At 38.9% G+C, this 19860-nt stretch overlaps 1 protein-coding gene across 3 annotated transcripts in view; it reads right to left on the bottom strand.

Moving 5' to 3' along the window:
• Positions 1–2858: 2858 nt before the first annotated feature.
• The window catches only part of bcam (basal cell adhesion molecule (Lutheran blood group)), a 38246-nt gene continuing 21244 nt past the window's right edge, over positions 2859–19860 (bottom strand). The window contains exons 2-17 of one of the 3 annotated variants that reach the window (XM_077721823.1): positions 16421–16548; positions 15739–15955; positions 14362–14435; positions 14037–14133; positions 13764–13946; positions 12793–12914; positions 12358–12499; positions 11614–11729; positions 10283–10424; positions 9792–9916; positions 8519–8660; positions 8004–8027; positions 7467–7499; positions 6133–6274; positions 5263–5362; positions 2859–4542 (exon numbers count right to left, since the gene is read on the bottom strand). In XM_077721823.1, coding sequence (XP_077577949.1) covers positions 4540–4542; positions 5263–5362; positions 6133–6274; positions 7467–7499; positions 8004–8027; positions 8519–8660; positions 9792–9916; positions 10283–10424; positions 11614–11729; positions 12358–12499; positions 12793–12914; positions 13764–13946; positions 14037–14133; positions 14362–14435; positions 15739–15955; positions 16421–16548 — 1790 coding nt within the window. In that variant the 3' untranslated portion in view covers positions 2859–4539. The remainder of the gene's footprint in view (positions 4543–5262; positions 5363–6132; positions 6275–7466; positions 7500–8003; positions 8028–8518; positions 8661–9791; positions 9917–10282; positions 10425–11613; positions 11730–12357; positions 12500–12792; positions 12915–13763; positions 13947–14036; positions 14134–14361; positions 14436–15738; positions 15956–16420; positions 16549–19860) is intronic. The other 2 variants (XM_077721824.1, XM_077721825.1) reach the window with 2 other exon arrangements.

Here is a 19860-nt window from a genome sequence, read left to right as displayed (position 1 = left end):
CTGGTGCAAACAATTAAGGTTAATACTTTTTGTTGTCCAAACAAAAGACATCTAAGTTTCCAATTGTGCAATGCAAGGTAAAATAGACATGTGGAGGGGCATTGAAGATGAAGAAGAAACTATGAACAATTTGAAAAGCAAAACATGCATACATTAGTTTAACTGCAGGTTAAGGAAATGTTTGGGTAAAACTATCACCACACCTGGAATGTGGTGATAGCTTTATTAGAGGATCGAGTATGCATAGTTTATTTCTTATCCTGACACAAATCAAGCAACAAAGTCAAGTGGGTTTTACAAGGTTTGTAAGTAGATAAATCGCCAAATCGAAATCACGATAACACGTTGCTTATTAGAATTCTGATGTACTCACCAACGTGCTGAAGGCTGTCAGGGGCGTGGCCAAGAAAGCCAAAACCGAAAAAAAACGCTGGAAATAAGGACTGAACCATTCTAAACCATTAAACTGACTACGGGGGACAGCTCAAGAAACAATTTCATACCAGATTTGGCCTTTAGATCCACACTATGCGTGATTGATCAAGCAAAGGCGTGTTATTTTCTTAAGAGTATTTGTTCGTTTCATGTCGTATCAGGCAATGTAGATATAGACGATGTGGGCGTGGTCCCATTGGTATATTGTACCCCATCTAATAAGGAAGATAGGAACCTCAGCAGGGGGCCCAATTGCATTTTTAAAAGAAAAATCACTTTAATAACACCACCATATGTGTGAATTGTATTAAAATTTAATTGATTAGTATTTCAGTTGATTCTTCCAATAATATTATCACCTAGTGCACTGGTGTCAAAGTGGCGGCCTGGGGGCCAAATTTGGCCCACCGCATCATTTTATGCGGCCTGAGAAAGTCAATCATGAGTGCCGACTTTCTGTTTTAGGATCAAATTAAAATGAGGATTATAGATATATAATATATTTGTTAATTTCCCCCTTTTAAATCAATAATTGCAATTTTCACCCTTGTTTTTCTTTGTTTTAGTTCAAAAACCATAACCAAATCTAAGCCAAGTTGTAAGACAAAAAATTCCCAAGCGTGCAAAGACACACACTCCTACACAGGATATGAAATTGACCAACTGGAGGAAATAAAGAGAAACCAAGCACTACCTCATTCTTCTCTCTTATATCTTCCTAGAGCTCACATTTGTTTCAATCACAGTCTAAAATCCAGATTTATGACATCATAAGCTTCCACTTTCCCTCAGTGACTGAAGACGTTTTCCCCCAATTTTTGCATCCATCTGTCGATTATCGTCAGGATTTCCCTCCCTGCCTTCGGTCTGGTCACAACCACTCCTCTTCCTTCCAGTAAAGCTGAGATTGACTGGATTTGTCGGAATTGCCTTGGGGGCCCGTCGGTTCTGACATAATGGTTGCCATTTCTCCTGGAAATTGACAGTAACAAGCCTAAAAGTCATTCAAGTGCAGGACACAGTCGAGCTCCTTTGTGAGGAAAGCAAGAATGCTGACCTCATTCTTTGCAACTTTGCAGAACTTGGGCATTTTTTTTAAAAATCGCTGTCATTCATGAGTCAAAATGCAGAAATTACTTAACCTCACATTCAAATTGTACACTGGTAAAAATGTCATGTGTTTTTGTTATGCGTCTTGATGCAATCATGAATGCAATAACCAAGATGCAAGGATTTTATATAGTGATTGTGAAATCACCATATAAAGCAAGATAATCTGAGGAGGCATGCAAGATTTCAGTAGAAATGAATGCCGTTTTCTATCACTGTCTTTGCTGCTTTAAAGAGATGACAGACAATGATTGATTGAACTGTTTTGGTGGGGAGATGCGTTTAATCTCCAAATGGATAGCTTGCCATATCCATGTGAGAGAGATGATGATGATTCTCCCAACTGTGGCCAACACAGAAATCCTCCTTGATTGGATATTTGTTTTAGATTTCAATTCGATCTATTGTAATGAATTTGATGGGTTGTCCAGGTTACTGCTATGAGTGATCTGTACGCAGCAGTTTGATGACTGACAGCTCAGTTCAAATAGTTCAAACGTCATTTTAGCTTAGTGTCAAAACAAATCAAGAGAAAAGGGTTTCTAAACTCGGCATACAAGTCTTTTACCCTGTCTAAGGAGTTTGCCAACACAAACTAGAATAAAGATAAATATAATGGACTTAGGTTTTTGTGTGTGTACCGTTTGAAGCAAGCTCACTTTGCCTCTTGACTTTGAGAACTAGTGCGAACAGAATCCCTTGAATACTCTTAAAGAATCGACTATAGTAGGTTTAAAACTTGATGTTTTGTCCTGTATTAACTGTTCTGTTCAAGTCTAGAAAATAACAAATACGTTCAGTCCGGTTTTTGTTTGCATTTGAATAAAAACAGGGAACCAACATTTTTTCCCATTATAAATTTTAAACAGCTCGAACAAAATACAAAAAAAGATACATCACACCACAAGAGCGTACCACAAAATATACAGTTTACAGTAAAGAGAGGCAACACAGAGAAAAAAAAGAAATTTCAAATAATAATCATTAAAGACAACTCAGTAGTCCCAAACGTGACCAAAAAAAGGCAAAGAACAAGCACATTATTTTTGTTTATAAAACAGTGACTAAACCAAAAACTAATGGTCCATGTTTACACCTGCAGCGACAGGTTTGCTAATAACAGTCAAGATCAGTAGACACACATTGCAATAGCGAAATCAGATAGTGGTTTGAAGTAACTCATTTTTGTAGCTTTTTAACCTAAGGCCATTAGTTCCAGTGTACAACAAAAATCAAAAGTCACATCAAGACTCTATCCGATAGTCTATCAACAAGCGCGTGTGATTATTAATAACCCCCAAAACATTTAAGGATTTACAGTTGTGACATTTTAATGGTACATGGTAAACGGAATAAAGCAAACAAGAAAAAAAATACACTGCACCCCAATCCTTTGCTCTAATTGACGGGCCTGAGCACCTGAAAATTTTGCTCAAATGATGCATGATTGTCCCCAACATCCCCCCCACCCTTTCACACCTGCAATTTCACATTTTCTTTGCTGGAATTGGGCTGTTAAATGGTTTGATGGCTGCTAAGAAAATTGACATAGCTAAGACCCTTCAGTCATCCATTTTGGACTTGGAAAAAAAACAGTAAATAATGGACATACCAAAATTATACATCTAGCTAGAAATGAGTGTGCTGCAAAATGGCTCAACGGGCCTTTGACCTTTGCCCCTCCCTCGACACACAAATTCTTGTAAAATAAGTCTTTCTACAACCATTCTATTGGGATCCACCATTGGGAATTCTTTACCAAAATAAAAGCTTTCTATCAAAATTGTGTATGTAACAAAGTTACATATTAACAGAGAAACAGGATATTTTCTTTTTGTGGCTATCATAAGGAAACCCACAAACGCATCTCAAGAAGAAATGCCAGAAGAAACACATTGATTTTAAAATTAGACTCGCCCCTGGAATTTTAAACCACCTGTTTTCTCCCCACCTGTTTATAAAAAAATGTCTTCCTAACACATTCAATGCTACAAAAACAACACATACATATTCTTCAGGCTTTGGCTGGGTTTACACTGTGTGGGTCGAGTGACAGGATTCAGATTTTGTATTTTTTTTGCTTTCAGTTGGCATGTACAAGTCAATGCAAATGATTGAATGTGAATGAATTGTGAAATCCATATTTTGAAATCAGGTTTTTTTTTGGTATGGTTGCATGAATAAAAAATACCATATGATGCAATCTTGAATATCTGCCAGTATGAGTGCATAAAAAAACACCCGCTGCATATCTAAAGCACAGCAAAAGGCTAGACAATTAAATATAGTCTAAAAATATTTTACATTAGGTGTGCCCACATTAAATTAACAAAAATAATTGCAAGTAGAGCATGGCCAAGGTTACGACCTCATTCAAATCAATACTGAGATGAAGGCCAAGAAATGCTGAACATTTCACATTTAAATGAGAAATGATTGATGTAATTTAGTTACACATTTAGTTGCGTTAAATCAGAATTGGGCATTCGAATCTGTAGTGTGAATCCAGCCTTAACCAGTTGTTCTAATATTTCAGAACATACAATCTAGCATACATATGCATAATGTTGTTGAGTCAAACAGATGGGAAAACGTCAATGTCTCCTTATATTACACACAATGAAAATGATTAGATTTAAGTGCAGACTCCAAAAGAGAATAGTGGCAGTATCAAAGTTGAATGCACAAATGCAAAAGGGACATTATGATTTTGTATTTGGGGTAAATTAGAAAAAAAGTTTTTATTTTTCCTAATTATCATTTTTTGAGGCAGAAAATTGCAGTACTCTGCCAGGGAGTCAAATCCAAACAATGCCATTACTTGTTGACAGTGCCATTTGGTGATAACACGTGAGAAGCACATATAAGGAGGGGTGGCTGGGGTTTTTTTGCTCACGTTCAAAGCATAGTAAATACAAATCAGTCCAGTTTTTTTTTTCTTCATAACTGTCGAGCGACCGCTCTTCCCTTGGTCCCCCTGCCAATTTTCTTTCATCACTGCAGAAGTGCACATGGAAAAAAACCACAAGCATAATGTCAAAAAGCAACACATTTGCAAACTGACAGTGTGGCATCTAGGTGAATATATTGCATGTATTTCATTTAGATGAGTTTAGTTTTGTCAAAAAGAGAAAAAAACATGTTGCTTAGATTGAACACGAGATGCTAAAGAGGGGCGTCTCTCTCGGTTGACTGCCAATCATAAAAGACCAGCTGTCATGGCTTTGATGAGACATCTTACATGTGCGATGACATTGCGGATGGGTGCTGTCAGACCCGCTGAGCTGTCTGAGTTGACTGACAGGCCTCTGAATGGCAAGAAATTTGCCAATAAACATAGTTTGTAATTGCCTCCATATGCCAAAAGATGGCTGCAAAGCAATATTCTTAAAATAAACACAGGTCTGAGCACAAAACAGCGAATACTTGAGTTTTTCCCTCGCATATCAGTGAATCTATATGTGCTGTAGCTGTTGTTTTTTTTAATCGCATCCCATTTGCATATTTCTAGTCTTCATTAAATGAAATGACCAAAAAAATGATGGTTTGTTTAGTGAAACAATGAAGCCTAACCCTTAACTGCAATTTAGATGGAAGAATGTTAGATAGCTATTTCAATGACACCTGGAACTATATTGTGAGTGTAAAATTCAGCTGGGTGACAAAAATATATTAACTAGTCTACATATTGTTAAACCACTTTCGACTTTAGCTCACCTGTCCTGCGGGCGGTCTCTTGTTGAGAAGACCAGCCTCTTCATTGGCCTTGTCCGTCTTCATCTCCACTACAATGTCATTTTTCACGTCTCTGTCGGCCCTGAAAAGAAAACAAATGAAACATGTTGACACTAGAAACATTGGAGGCCAAGAGCATAAACATAATAATTAGCTCGCTGTGGTGCCCCACTTTTTGGTTCACAACAGATTGCAAAGGCGAACACTGATACAGTACTCCTTTGATTATCAAAACTTCCTTTATCGCAAATTCCCTTTTTCTTTATTTTCTTCCCGCTATTAATTAGTTGAAGTAAAAAAAAAGTTCCCAACGGCGAATGGCGGCAAAAAATGGCAGTCTTTTGGTATGTTTAGAGTCGTAATATTTAAAAAATATACGCTTTTGATGATTAGACTTGTGTACTTGGCGCAAAAAGCATTTATTGTTGTTGTTATAACAGGAGTTCCCTCTAAGCAATTGCGCACTACTCTTGTCTTCTCTGCGCAGCAGCAATCATATGGCGCGTAGTAAATAAAATCCAAACTTTTTTTTTACCCTCGTTTACGCGGAAGCCAGTGGCAGTGGCTCTGGCTCTGTCCACTCTGTTTTTCGTGTTTTACAGCATGTTTTACATGAAAAAATAGAGGGAACATTGACATGCACCTGCTTATGGCAGGTGTGATACTGGTGTGCCCAAAGCGAGCAATGATGTCACTCATACTGGTACTCAGTGCATTCAGGGAGGTCTTTCTGCCCAGACCAACCAAAAATTAGAGGGAACATTGGGGGTGACCCTATTTCGCCATTTTTCGATTATAGCGGGCATGTCTGGTCTACATTAACCGCAATATTCGAGGGATTACTGTACTCACACTTCCTTCTTGTCCTTCTTGCTGCAAGGCAGCTTGCTCCTCTTATTCAGGAAGTATATGAGGGCCACCAGAAGCAGGAGCAGAAGCACGCAGACCACCACAGCTATCACAACTCCACTGGAACCGCCCTGCTGCTGGTCGGCTACAGCGCCGCAATGATGGAGTGGGTGAGGATGGGGACGGGTGAGGATTCAGGTAAAGGTCGGGGGAGGTCAGATGGAGGTGGAAATGTGTCGCAGTGAATTTGGAGGACAAGGTGGGTTATTGATTTTGGGAAGGGGTAATCATGAGATGGGGGCGAGTTGATTCATGTGGAGGAAAAGGATTTTGTTCCAGGTGGCAGAGTAGAGTTGATGAGGGTGGAGGATGGGGAAGAGGGAGGAGGATGGGGATGATAGTGGTGGTCCAAATAGGGGCAGGGGAAAGTGGGATGTGAAGTTAGTCTTGAATGTAAAAGACTGAAATGTGATGGGACCCAAATATACGGGACCTACATATTCAAAACAATTGAGCTGCTGGCCAGCCACAACACATTAACCACAGTACGAACCCCGAACCCGCTCACACTTACATTACTGGAGTTGTGGAGGAAAGATGTTACAATGCTTTAACATTACAACATTAAAGCCAAGGGTTGCCAATGACTTTGTGAATTTTGCCATACTCTCAGTTCAGATTTCTTTTTACTAGCATTAGAATGCAATTTTCCAAACATTTCAATTTGGATGTTGTCATGCAAATATGCATTAAATTTCTCGTCATTTTGGAGTATTTGCTTTTTTGTTTAATACAAACTATGAAGTAAAATTAAAAAATAGGCTTTGAAAATTCAAAACAAATTGTCGTTCATTGAAAAACATTATATTTTATTTGTTTGGCCTCAATATGACATTTGTTAAACAAATGTTTTAGTTTGGTATAAGTAACATAATTGACAACACAATGTATGCCAAACTTATTGATCAAATTTCAGCAATATCAGTCATCAGGAATCCTCAAAATTTAGATTGGCCCTATTCAATGAAATTTAAGCATAGTGGGTCATAGGTTTATGACTGGATTCCGACAAAATCGGAAATTATACCAAATCAGAACGGGCTTTTGTCTAACACTATGTTAAGAATTAGTATACATATTAATACAAACTTAAAGCTGTAAATCAACGTTTGGGATCTATTCACAAGACATCTGTCCCCACAACGGCAGTAACACAAGCATGCATACACAAACAGCTCCATTATACAACAAGTAGATTAAATTGTATGCGACTAGAAAGAGTTAAAAACACATACAAGTTCACAGACAGCATGTGACTTAAGTAAGCAGTTACAGACCTGACTCAAGCACAGGGTTTCCAGAGAGCAGCACTTTGAAAGAAAGAAAGTAGCTCAGTCCAGTAGCTTAGCAAGCAAACCACCACAGCATATACACACACAAACTGACACAAACGGCGAAGAAAAGAGGACAAGCGTGCAACTAAAAGCTGAAAAGAGACACACAAAGTGGAAAGGAAGGGAAAGAATATAATAGATCCTTTATTGTCCCCAGAGGGCCACAAAAAAAGAAAAAAAACATGTCGTAGCATCCACAAAATATCTGACAGACATTACAAAGGTGACAAGAAAAGAAGAAGAAGAAGAACAATATACAATATCCACAGTGTTTGGTAGCAAGAAGGCAAATGTACAAGAGTGCAGTGCAGTGATGTGTGAGTGTAAGTGTGTGTTTGTGTGTGTGTGTGTGTGTGTACTCTAGGGAAGGAGGGAATGGAGGTGAAGGAGTTGGGAGGATGTACTAAAACGATAGGGTCTATACAACAAAGAGTCCTGAGAGAAGGAGGGACAAGAGGACGAGGAGGAAGAAGTCTCTACCTCTGTTGGCGGAGTTCTCAATAGCTGCAAAAAGGAGTAGAAGAAGAGGAAGAAACCAGTGATGGTGGTGTAGGAAAACAGAGGAAAAGGTGCATTTATTATGGTTAAGTTGGATCATTTACCCTAAAAAATGTGATGAAATTAGGCAGCAAAAGTAATGAATTTCATTGAAAATATTTTGATTTGGGTGAAAATGTAATAGATTCAGAACTCATTTAAAAAAAACTTCAAGTGAGAAAAGAAGAAGATAGAATTGATTTTCAGCTAAAATGATGCTCTCTGATTTGTAGAAAGACGTTATTTTTTTAAATCATATCAATATAACATGCATGGCATGCAAGCAAAGCACTTAACGTGCAAGTTTGTAAAAACATAAGTTGGAACTGTCAAACCAAAAAACTGTTGTCACAAAAAAATCAAAATGCATTAGTGTGAAACTAGTAGAAAGTGATGACTGAAGATGAATGAAAACATTGTTTTCCCCTTTTGACTATAAAGAAGAAATGGTGTCTGACCTCTTTTGAGCGATACAGTGAAGGTCTTGCTATCTGTGCCATGGTCATTGGCCACTTCGCAGGTCACGCCATCCTTCATAATGGCCGAAGTAGCCGGCATTATGACGGTGCTCACCACCTTGTTGCCTTCTACCGTCACTGACTGCAAAATGGACATAGAAGACCATGTGATATTCAAGTAAACCTCGACATTAAACACTTTGATACATTTTGTTATTGTGCTAATGTATGCAAATATTAGATTTTCTTTTTTCTTTTTAATTGAAAGTTTGCAAACTGAATTCTCTTTTCAAGTTTTAATACTGCAGCTATCAGCACATGCAGATGAAACGGCGCATTTTAAAGGAGGAATCATTATACTTTTATACTGTTATATTATTTTACTTGATGTCGCACCAAGATGCCTCCTGCCTACGGGGGCTTTTCTTTTCAACTGTAGTGCAAGCAAAATACAGTTTTCCATCCCAACTCAAGTGCACTAAACCTATCTAAAGTTCTAGAACTCTGTTTTTTAAACTTTCCTTCTGCAATGGATTATAAAAAGTTGGATGTGTTTAAAATACAAGACCACATGAAACACATAAAAACAGTGTGTAATATTTTTCAAATAAAATGTACAATGTGCTCTCAGTTTTCTCTACTGCTTTTCTGCCACATCATGGTCATGGGTGAGCTTAAGTCTCTTCATCTGATTAGCAGACAGTGTCTTTGGGGGAATAACATCTAATTTAAAATAAAATAAAAAGTCATACTTTTAAGAGTAATCCCAGTAATGTGAGAATGAAGTCATAATTGAATAGGGAAAACATTTATCAAAGAAAGAGCTTGTAGGTCTTTCAGACATTTGACCAACTTTGTGTGGCTACAGTCAGGCATTTGAATCCCTATTTATGCGTGACCGGACGTTTGGTCGCCGGTCTTTTGGTCCCTTTTGGTCGCCGGTCAAATGTACTTAGATATTAAACAGTACTTAGAAAATAAAGTCTCTCTCTTAGATATTAAACTCTCTCCCATGAACATAATTTTGAGAGCTGGCTTCAACAGTAAACTCTTTGTCACCATTTGACCGGCGACCAAAAGACCGGCGACCAAAAGACCGACGACCAAAAGACCGACGACCAAAAGACCGGCGACCAAAAGACCGACGACCAAAAGACCGACGACCAAAAGACCGACGACCAAAAGACCGACGACCAAGCACCCTATTCATGCTGTCTTATAAAAAGGACGACTGAACAAAAACAACCTAGCGACTAATAACTGACACTTTTACCTGTTTTCCTGAGGGCTTCCAGGTAAACTGAGGTGCGGGTGAACCATAGGCGGAGCACCTCAGGGATACCGACTCCCCTTCCTTGGTCACCTCCCCACCGACTGGTGCCTCGATCATGGGTTTCCCTGCATGGGAGGGGAAAGAGCGTAAACGTGGTTCCATCCCGTATTGGGCGTAAACCTAAAGAGGTGGGAAGCGACACCCTAGCTCTGCCGCTTCCTACAACTGTGCTATGTCCTTCCTGACAAATACCATAGGCAGTTACAACGCATTGTGAGCATCCTGTTGGTACGGCAATGGAAAAATAGCTTTTGATTGTTACTAAAGATTAAATAGTCCACCTTAGTGGGGACCATCATGGACTAGTGGCAGTCACTCATAGGGTACATTCACTCTGTGGTAACATACATTCATTTTGGATTGTAAAGAGATCCCTAAAGAACCCAAATGAGCACAAGGAGAACATAATTCTTCTAGTGTCAGTGTGGTACCTTTGATGGTAAGGACTGTGCTAGCCTGGCCTGTCAGTCCCGGCACGGACGGCACGGCACCGACACACATGTACTCTCCGTCTTTTTCATAGGTGTCGGCTGTTATCGAGAGGGTCCCATCCTGAGAGAGAACCTCTGAACCCTGTATGGATAAAAAGACAAACACCTTAAGGCTTAAATTGCATTCAGAGGGCACTTATCCCAGCCAATTGCAGGGCACAACCATTCACGCTCAAACACATATCTAGGGGCAATTTAGAATGTTCAATTGGTCTACTATGCATGTTTTTGAAATGTGGGAGGACCTGGAAAAAAACCCACGCAGTGATGACGTACCTGGGATCAAATCCTCGACCCCAGAACTGGGAGGCTGACGCGCTAACCACTTGGTCACTGCGCTGGCCCTTTCTTTACTAAAAAATTATATAAAGTAAATTATCTTTGGGATTTTATGGACTTTAAATTGTGGTATGCAATGCATGACATTGAGTTCTATCTCAGTTTTATTATTTTTTATCTAACCCTCCCGATTTAGAATCACAGTTGACTGTGCAGGTGTAACTAATGTTGTGGCCTGTGAGTAACATGGGAAAGCAAAAGTGCAGCTTTCATGGACACAAACACAATGATAACAAATAACTGAGGGGGATGACAATTTTCTCATGGAGATCCTGCTGCATAGCAAATAACAATAAGGTTTTTTTTCCTAGAAAGTGCATGCCAAGAAGACAAAACAGAAGATAACAAAAACAAAAATAAAGAGAAATTCTTTGAATAACTAAATGGAAGATACGAAGCAATCCTAATTTATCAATGTGTCAATGGTAAAGTATCAATTGTTTTGAAATGGATGGAAAAAAATGTGGGAGTGTTTTCCCCTTTTTAAAATCATTTTTAATAATTGAAAATAAAATTATGTTATATACACACTCTTCAATGTGCAAGGATAGACATTAAAAAATCATGGAGGACTTTTTAAGAAAAAAAATCCTAAACAATGAGGAATGATTTAATATTGTTGTACATCTTGATGCAAACTTGTAGGATATTGATAAACAATAATCAATTTAATTTCTTAAAGTAGATGTGTTTTTTCAGGTTCAGTTGCCCGACACTGAATATCTGTTGGTATATAAAACAGGCTTTTGTTGGCTGAATTTTGAACAAACGTGACGGATCCAATTTTCAAGGGTTATTCCTGCTTTCCACGTGGTGCTTGGGCCCCAAAATGAAATGTCACATAAAATAATCTTCCAAATGTCAAACCATCACCTTTAAGGTTGTTGGCGTAATAGGAAAAAGTCAAGAAAAAAAGCATGGCCATTGCTCACCTTTTTCCATTGGACTGTATGAGGAGCAGAAGCTTTGGTCTTACACTGCCACTCGACACTGTCTCCAAACATGACAACCTGAGGCTTCACTGGAGTCACGGTCATTGGGTCAATGTCTAACACAGAGAGAAAGAAAAAAAAATCAATTAAGAACATTGGATAAAGCTCATAAGAGGGTTACACAAATCGGAACATTTAGAAGAACAAAGCTAATGCCTTTTCTGTGAAGTTAAGCCCACTTTATGCTAAGCCTGTTCCACACAACTCCTTGGTTATCTCCCCTTAATGTTGGTGATGGGTTCAAATTAGGATGAGTTAAAAGAGACGCCTGAACCGTGAACGATCTAATCGGACAGTCAGATCCTTTCGTCCTTTCCGCACTTTTTTTTGCCGTAGTATTTTTCCTCTCGCCTGTTTTAAGTCAGTAAAAGCCTAATTATATGATGTGTCCAAAAGATTATCCTGAATGATGATCCTTTGTTGTCTGATGTGATAAGAAGCAGTTTTCCTCCTCAATCTCCTTAGCATCTAATCAGCATAGAAAATCTTGACTGATATTTGTCGTGTGAAAAGATTGCCATTGCCAGCGGCCAAAAATCTACGTGTGTGTGGTTGTTTCAAGTACACAGTTGAGTGGTAAAAACACACTTGCTGAGTCATTTTTCTCAACATCAGTAGGGTATCTCATGTTTGACAAAACTGGTTCAAGATGGTCAAAATTAAAGTGTCTGCTTTAGTACTTACAGTGCACATTCAGTGTAATATCGCCCGTCAGGTCGGCATCAAGGTTGTCGAAGTCGATGGCCTTGCATGTGTACAGACCAGCATCAGTGCGTTTTGTGGATTTTAATATTAAGAGGCCACCTTGGCTGTTGATGGGCTTGCCCTGGTGAGTGAGATCAAATGCTTAAGAATCTCTTTCAAAGTTATTACAACATTTGCAAATTGTAATATGTTAAAAAATGACGTTCTTGGTAAGTAAGGGCATCAATCCACAGAGCGAGATTTTTAAAAGAATGAATTGGTAGGTATATAGTAGGAATAGATACTAATTGAACCACAAAACCTATTTCCAGATTGTAGTCTCAGGGCTGATTTTAACTAAGGTAGAAAACTCTTTTTTTCTTTTGGATAGAAAAAAAAGTTTAGTATTGTACAATACACTGTTGTTGAACATACATCTTTGGTGAAGTCAAACTCGGGCTGTGGGTTTCCATCTGTTTCACACTTCATAGTGACTTCATCGCCTTCTTTGACAGCGCCTTTGTTAAGCAGGGTAAATGTCGCCGTCTCCGAGGGGTCTAGATGGAAATGGACAGACATTGGCAAAAATAAAAACAGGTGAGAATTCCTTAGTTGGGTGAATTTCTACTGCGATACTATATGTCATCAATAGGGGAAGTACAAAGCATTCCACAAGCACTTTCTCACTGACTCCTCTTTCTTTGCCTCATTCTCCACATTCTTCCTCCTCTCTGGTGGCATAGGAAACATGCATGACGGCACCAAAGAATCAGCTAAATTACATTTCCTCAGTAGCAAAAAAAGATAGTGTTGTTGGCTCAGTTGTCAGCACACCTGACTGTCACTGTGACAGTAAGTAGTACAACCTGAAAGGGAGCGCTGTGACATCCTCGACATGAGACCAGTTATAAATTTGATTAATGCAAAACAAATGTTACATAATATATGAATTCAATGAATAAATAACTTCTTTTTATTGTCGTTTGCTGTTAATTTGGCAATCAACATTTTATAGTTTTCATGTTTTTAACCTTATTATTATATAGTCCTACATTATCTATGTTTAATTGCTGCTAATTCTGCAAGAATTTACAAAAATGAGTGTCCATACTATTTCAAGCATGTATCAGACTTCCATTGGAGCAAACCCATTTCTCCATCCATCACAGAGAGGACGGCATACTTCTTGAAGGGTTGACAAATCTTTGACTTTTCTGGTTTTACATCCTACATTTCTAGCATAATTCACCTTTACTCTTCATGGTTAGTCAGGGCATCGTGTACAGTTGACTAGATAATGGGCTAGTCGTTGATAAAAGACGTAAGATAGCAAGAAATACAACAACAATAGGCATCAAGATAATAGGAGACATTTTAGAAGGATGCTTGTGATTGTGTGCACTCACAGTTAAGGTTAAGGTTGATGGTGTCAGACTTCTTTTGCTTGATCTGGTCTCCCGGCATGCTGTACTCAACTGTGCATTGGAATACCGAGTCCTTGTCAGCTTTGGTGGGTTGCATGTACAGAGTGCTTTTGATCGTGAAAAGGCCTGATGCTTCCTTCACTAGAGATGGCACCATGAAGGTCTCTTTAAAAACAAGAGTAAAAATCTAGGTTGTTTTTCATAATTCCTTTAAAAATGATATACATCACTATGAAACCATAGTCATATACATACTTTCTTTTCTGTCTTTGATCTCGGCAAGGGGCTTGCCATCTTTAAACCAGATGATCCTTGGCTGTGGGTGTCCATTCATTGTCACACATGAACCAATCTAATTGACAGGACCAAAAGGTGGCATATGATTAAGTACCCTTTAGCAAAACAGCAGTACCTTGACATTGAGTTTAATATGTCTGGGGCTCAAGCTTTTAACCCAATTTAATTGCACGTCAAATCAGATATATGCCCGTTTTCGGATGTAATTTCTTGTGTCAGTGTACTTAAAGAAATTTCTACTACAAAACAAACATTCATTGCAACTACTACATCGCAAACAAACCTCTGAGCTGCTTGATTGTCCAACAGAAATTGCTTGGGTTGATGCCTGTATGAGGGTGGGCTTCTCTGGAGCAACTGAGGGAGGGAAATGGTAGAAGAAGATGAGTGTGGTGATAAATGATCATATCAATATGATTCACAGGAAGCAACACCCGCACCTTTAACCTAGAGACACAAACACACATAAAACCATGCGGCCATCCCACACGGGTCCCTGACCTTGTTAATGCAGTTGAGCAGTAAATATCCTGCTCGGCGTTATTCCAACCGTGACCCGCTTCACATGAACTGATAAGGGTCAAATCACACAAAAGCACACACACACGGGCCAAGGAAATAAAATAAAGGAAAAAAAACACTCTTAAGAGATTGTAAAAACAATAGCACAGGTGCAAGATTACTTATATTTCCTTACTATCACATAGAGTGTCAATTTATCACTCAAAGCTGTCCAATGCTTATTCAAAGAAAACACCCCTTTTTAAAATGAAACAGTTACAAATGTGGGGAGTAGAAAGTAGCAGATAAACAGTTAACAAACTGAACTAAGGGGCAGAGACATGATAAACCAATGTAGTAATATTTCTGGACACAGTAAGGATATTTAAGACTAAAGGCTTATTGCAGCACACTTGAGCTGGTAGTGTATTGAACCTGAAAGTGGAAAAAAATACTACACTGCACTATTTAAAAGCATTTATGGGAAGGATATATTTTTAAATGAAGTATCAATGGAGTGGAATGAGGCCCTCCTCTACTTATGCCCAGTACACAAATGTTAACAAAAATTACAGGATGCATTTAAGAAAGATTTTACACCATCACCAGTCAAGTAAAATATCCAAAAACTAATAAAATGTTGTTTTTTGTTCTTTTAAAGCTAATATACAATTTAAAATGAGCTTTTATTTGTCAAGATTGTGCAAATAAATAAAAAGTATCTCCTTGTGGTGAGCACCATCCACCAGTAAACAGCAATTCCCTTTAATAAGTTGAAGGGGGGTTAATTAACCGCAAGCTAATCATTCATGACACAAGTTCAATCACACCTGTCATGTCTCATACATCTCACTTAAAGTACACTTAAGTGCTGGACTTGCACACCCACAAACTCTGTGTGTGTCCTTGGACCACCCGCAACCACCCTCGATTAAACACCCTTCATCCTTTAACAGGCATCACACAAGAGTATGAAGAAATTATTTGTTGGGTAACTTGCATCATACAGATGTATACAAACTGAGCTGGGATACACAGGCCTGTTTTCAGCTTTCACATAGTAGACGGTTGTCTGATTTAGTCTTATTTTGGAGTTTGGTTTCGTGTGTTCTGTAAAAGGGTAAAAACTTAAAAAGGGAAGTATTTTTGGTGGACTCACAAAAGACTTTGAGCATGGTAGAGCCTTCTCCGTTGCCAGCCGATCCAGCGGTGACTGAACACAAGAAGACGTGGCCATCGGAGGGCTGGACCGATGTGATTGTCAAGCTGAAGTCTTTGCCAATGCTGACGCGATTGCTAACCGAGGTGCCACTGTCACTTTTAGATTCACCGTCCTGCGTGCGATAAGCCACGCGCTTCCTGTTTCCATGCATTTCCTGAACAAGACAAACGAAGCAACCATGAGAAGTCAACATACAGTATAACACAATACTTAAGGTAGCGTAAGTCAAAGGTCAAGGAGCTGTGGGCAATGTTCCCTCTAAGCTGCCCACGTACGCAATTGCGCACTACTCTCGTCTTCTCTGCGCAGCAGCAATCATGTGGCACGCAGTAAATAAAATCCAAACTTTTTTTATACCCCTTTCCCCATAATGGCGCCGTTTACGCAGCAACCAGTGGCAGTAGCTTTGTCCACTCTTATGTTTTTTGTCTTTTACAGCATGTTTTACATGAAAAATTAGAGGGAACATTGACATGCACCTGCTTATGGCAGGTGTGATACTGGTGTGCCCATAGCGAGCAATAACGATGTCGCTCACACTGGTACTGCGCTCAGAGAGGCTGTCTTTCTGCCCAGACCAACGAAAAATTAGAGGGAAGATTGGCTGTGGGTAACTTACGAGGTGCCACTCCACAATGGTGTTGCTGGATGACGGCGATGCGGTGTACGTGCATGGCAGAATGGCGGTCTCGTCTTTCAGCACCTCCACTTTTAGGGCCACATTGACCGTCACTGATGCCCAGCACACTGCGGCGACAAAGAAAAACAGTTGAGCATACTTACCACAAGTGAGTTTACACAAGTATCTCCCTTACCCAGCAACACAGCACGTGAATAATAAATGAACCATGTCGTCAATTTCTCCGCTACAAAATCCACACATGAATAATTGATTCGTTGTGAGAAAGCGGGAAGGGAAGAAAAAGAGAGGACCAAATCTGGTGGGGAGGGGGGACTGTCCTAATAACAGGGCGAAGACAGATGAAAGAGTGTATGATGTTTGCAGTATTATAATTGAATTGAATGAATGGACAAAACGGGAGCAAAGATGTAAGGCAACTAGGAGGGAAGGTAACAGAAGTACAAGAACCAGGAGACAAAAGGGTGATTAAAAATATGCCTAAAATAATTATCAGTATACATGAAGGCACTCTAGCATTCTATTAGAATTTACATATTTTTACATATACTGTAAATGAATATTTTTTAGGACTACACCGGCACACTTAAACTACTTTATTACTCCAAAAAAGAGCACTTTATATTTTAGTAGGCAATATGTACGGATACTGGTTGTGCTGGTTAAACTCATTTTGTTAACTTTTAACTGTGTAATTGCATTATACAGCTCCAATAATGAGTTCAAGGCAATCACTTATCATTCATCAAACCCATAAATAAAACTGAATCAATAAAAGGAATGAGTTGAAGCAATCATAGTTGGATCTTTTCACAATGTACCCATAGTGGGATAACGAGTTACCATACATATACGAATTACAAACGTGAAAATCTTTTGTTGTCCCCTTTTTTGCAAAAAAAAAAAAAAAAACTTTAATGAATCCATCTTCTTCCCACAAAAAAAAAGTCAATAAAAAATGCCCAAACACTGCTGGAGGAAATGAGAAAAATGTGAAAGACATCCTCATCGGGCCAGTTAAAACAATTCACTTGCTAAACCTCGGTATTAATTAATTTTGTGTGTATCAATAATGACACACACATTCGCCTCGATTCATCCATCTGATTACAATTACTTAAGCCTAATGTTCTCACTTTGCTGGGAGGGTCATCACGTGATGAGGTTGCCAACAAAAAAGGCTAGCCAAAAAAGCAGCAAAGAAGTAAATAAAACTCTGCACACTCATTTGGTTTTAAGAGCAAATGCTCCACATTAGCTAAGTGGTGCTTGGGAAAAAACACATATCAGAGCATATTAGATCAAGTGACCCACTGGCTCTTGTAGAAAGAGTCCAAATGTAACACACTTAGTCCAAATGTTGGAAAACACGCACTTAATTTGCATCTTGGAGAGACTATGATATTGCACTCTGTGGGAATGTCCTGTATGAGGACTGATAGATTGAACAAAATAAATATATATTAATAATAGTTATAATAAATTGGAATTTGATCAAAAAGCTCAGGCTTTGAAAAATAAATGGCACCACAATCAAATCAATACCTAACAATATTAAACATTCCAAAAAAAGAGGACTTAAATTCCTCTCTTATGTATACAATGGTGGTTATTTTAAAAATAACCGTTTCTATTTGCTAAACAGAATGACACTCCACTCTGAACCTGGTTACTATTTTCTGACATATGTACATGTATGCACAACACATGTAAATTTACAATATTTGGTTCTTCAATGATCAATCTGCTTAATACACCTGGCAGCTGGACAGCCAGAACTGGGCAATTACAGCATAATTAGGGAATCCACTGTACCCCTCGAGCCAAGTGTGTGCATTTGAGTGTGTATGTGGGGAACTGACAAGGGGAGTGCAGCATGGGTGAGGTTGGGAAGAAAAGAGGAATTGCTACATGGGGGTCTCGTTAGCTGATGCAGTCCAGATAATCCGATTTACACAAAAAGGGGGAAACTGTGTGTGTTGGTTTGATGGGGTGCATGACCGGGTAGCGAGACAGATGGGAATGAGACGGTCAGACTTTGATGTGTACACACACACATACATACACAGGCATAAAAACGGACACACAGATGAGTACATTTGATCAATTATTTAGGGGAAGTTTTATGAGCAGCTGAAAAACGGTTAAAATTTACAGTAAAGTACAGAGCGAGTGCAGTTGTGTGTGTGTGTGTGTGTGTGTGTGTGTGTGTGTGTGTGTGTGTGAGTCACTGTCAAAAGAGTCAAACCATAGCGTCAAAGTGTAGACGACCCGCAGAAGCAGTATCGTCTCTTGAAAAGTTAATGCGGAGTCATCTTCAATGCTTTCGGTCTTGTCTTTTATGCACTGTACTTCAACACATCTTAGTGTGGATGCACACACACACACACACAACTACACACAAGTTCCTCTTCATTACTAAAAAAGCCAACTGGATCTTCTCCCTTTCACGTATAGTTGTATTGCAGACATCAAAACCAAGACTTGATTCATGCACCTTGCTCAAAGAGCATTATTTAATACACAACACTCACACACACTAGAGATAAGAGTAAAAAAGCCTCCAAAAAGCAGACAAAAATTGAGACAGGACATTTTTCTTGCTGTCCCAAACAGTGCTCACAAGAGAGAGTGACTGTAGAGCTAGTAAAGAAAGGCGGTGCATACCTCGTGGCCCCCGTGTGTTGGTGTACCTGTATAAGTCTGTGTGTGGTCCAAAACAACCTTGGTGACTAAGTAGATTATGTGTGTGTTGGACTGTTGGCAAAGCAAACCGACTGTTCTGGTGCAAGAGGGAAAAACAAGGACTGAATCACCTACAGTAGAGCAGAAGGTCAAAAATAAGTCCCGTCTCATGTCCTGAAACTGCCAATAATAACCCTCTAGCGATTTGGTTTGTTGTTTTAAGAAAACATTTTCCTCACCGCAGGACTTGTAGAGCTGTATAGCATTCTATTCTCTTAAAAACCATCCACACCATGCTTTTTGCATCTTCTGATGGCTGCTATTTGCATTATTACAAAAGCTTTGTCGGCAACTACACAGGATGAGCCATTATTCGCTTTGTGATAATACAGCATAATGGCTCACTAATGTAAAAATCACATTTCCGGAGTTCTTTTTTTTTTGTTGACAGTCATTCAAAGATAGAAGGTCACTGCAATAAATTTGTGATGAATGGGTTTCATTTTGCCATACCAAGCCACCATTGTTGAGAATCATCAGAGGAGATAAAATAATTGTGTTTTTGTCTGTAATTGCTACTATATAACAGGACTGCCTTTTAATAGTGAAAGTGTTTTTTGTGGAGTTTGTTGTATTTGGGAAAGATGAATTTACCCAGAGTTTTCATTTGATTTCCTAGTTGTACAGTATTCATTTTACAGTTGATTTAATGCATATACAGGATCTGAAGGGTG

Source organism: Stigmatopora nigra, chromosome 7, assembly GCF_051989575.1.
Source record: "Stigmatopora nigra isolate UIUO_SnigA chromosome 7, RoL_Snig_1.1, whole genome shotgun sequence".
In the NCBI taxonomy this organism is placed as follows: domain Eukaryota; kingdom Metazoa; phylum Chordata; class Actinopteri; order Syngnathiformes; family Syngnathidae; genus Stigmatopora; species Stigmatopora nigra.
The sequence above is the reverse complement of the archived record's forward strand: the minus strand, read 5'-3'. Positions and strand labels throughout refer to the sequence as shown.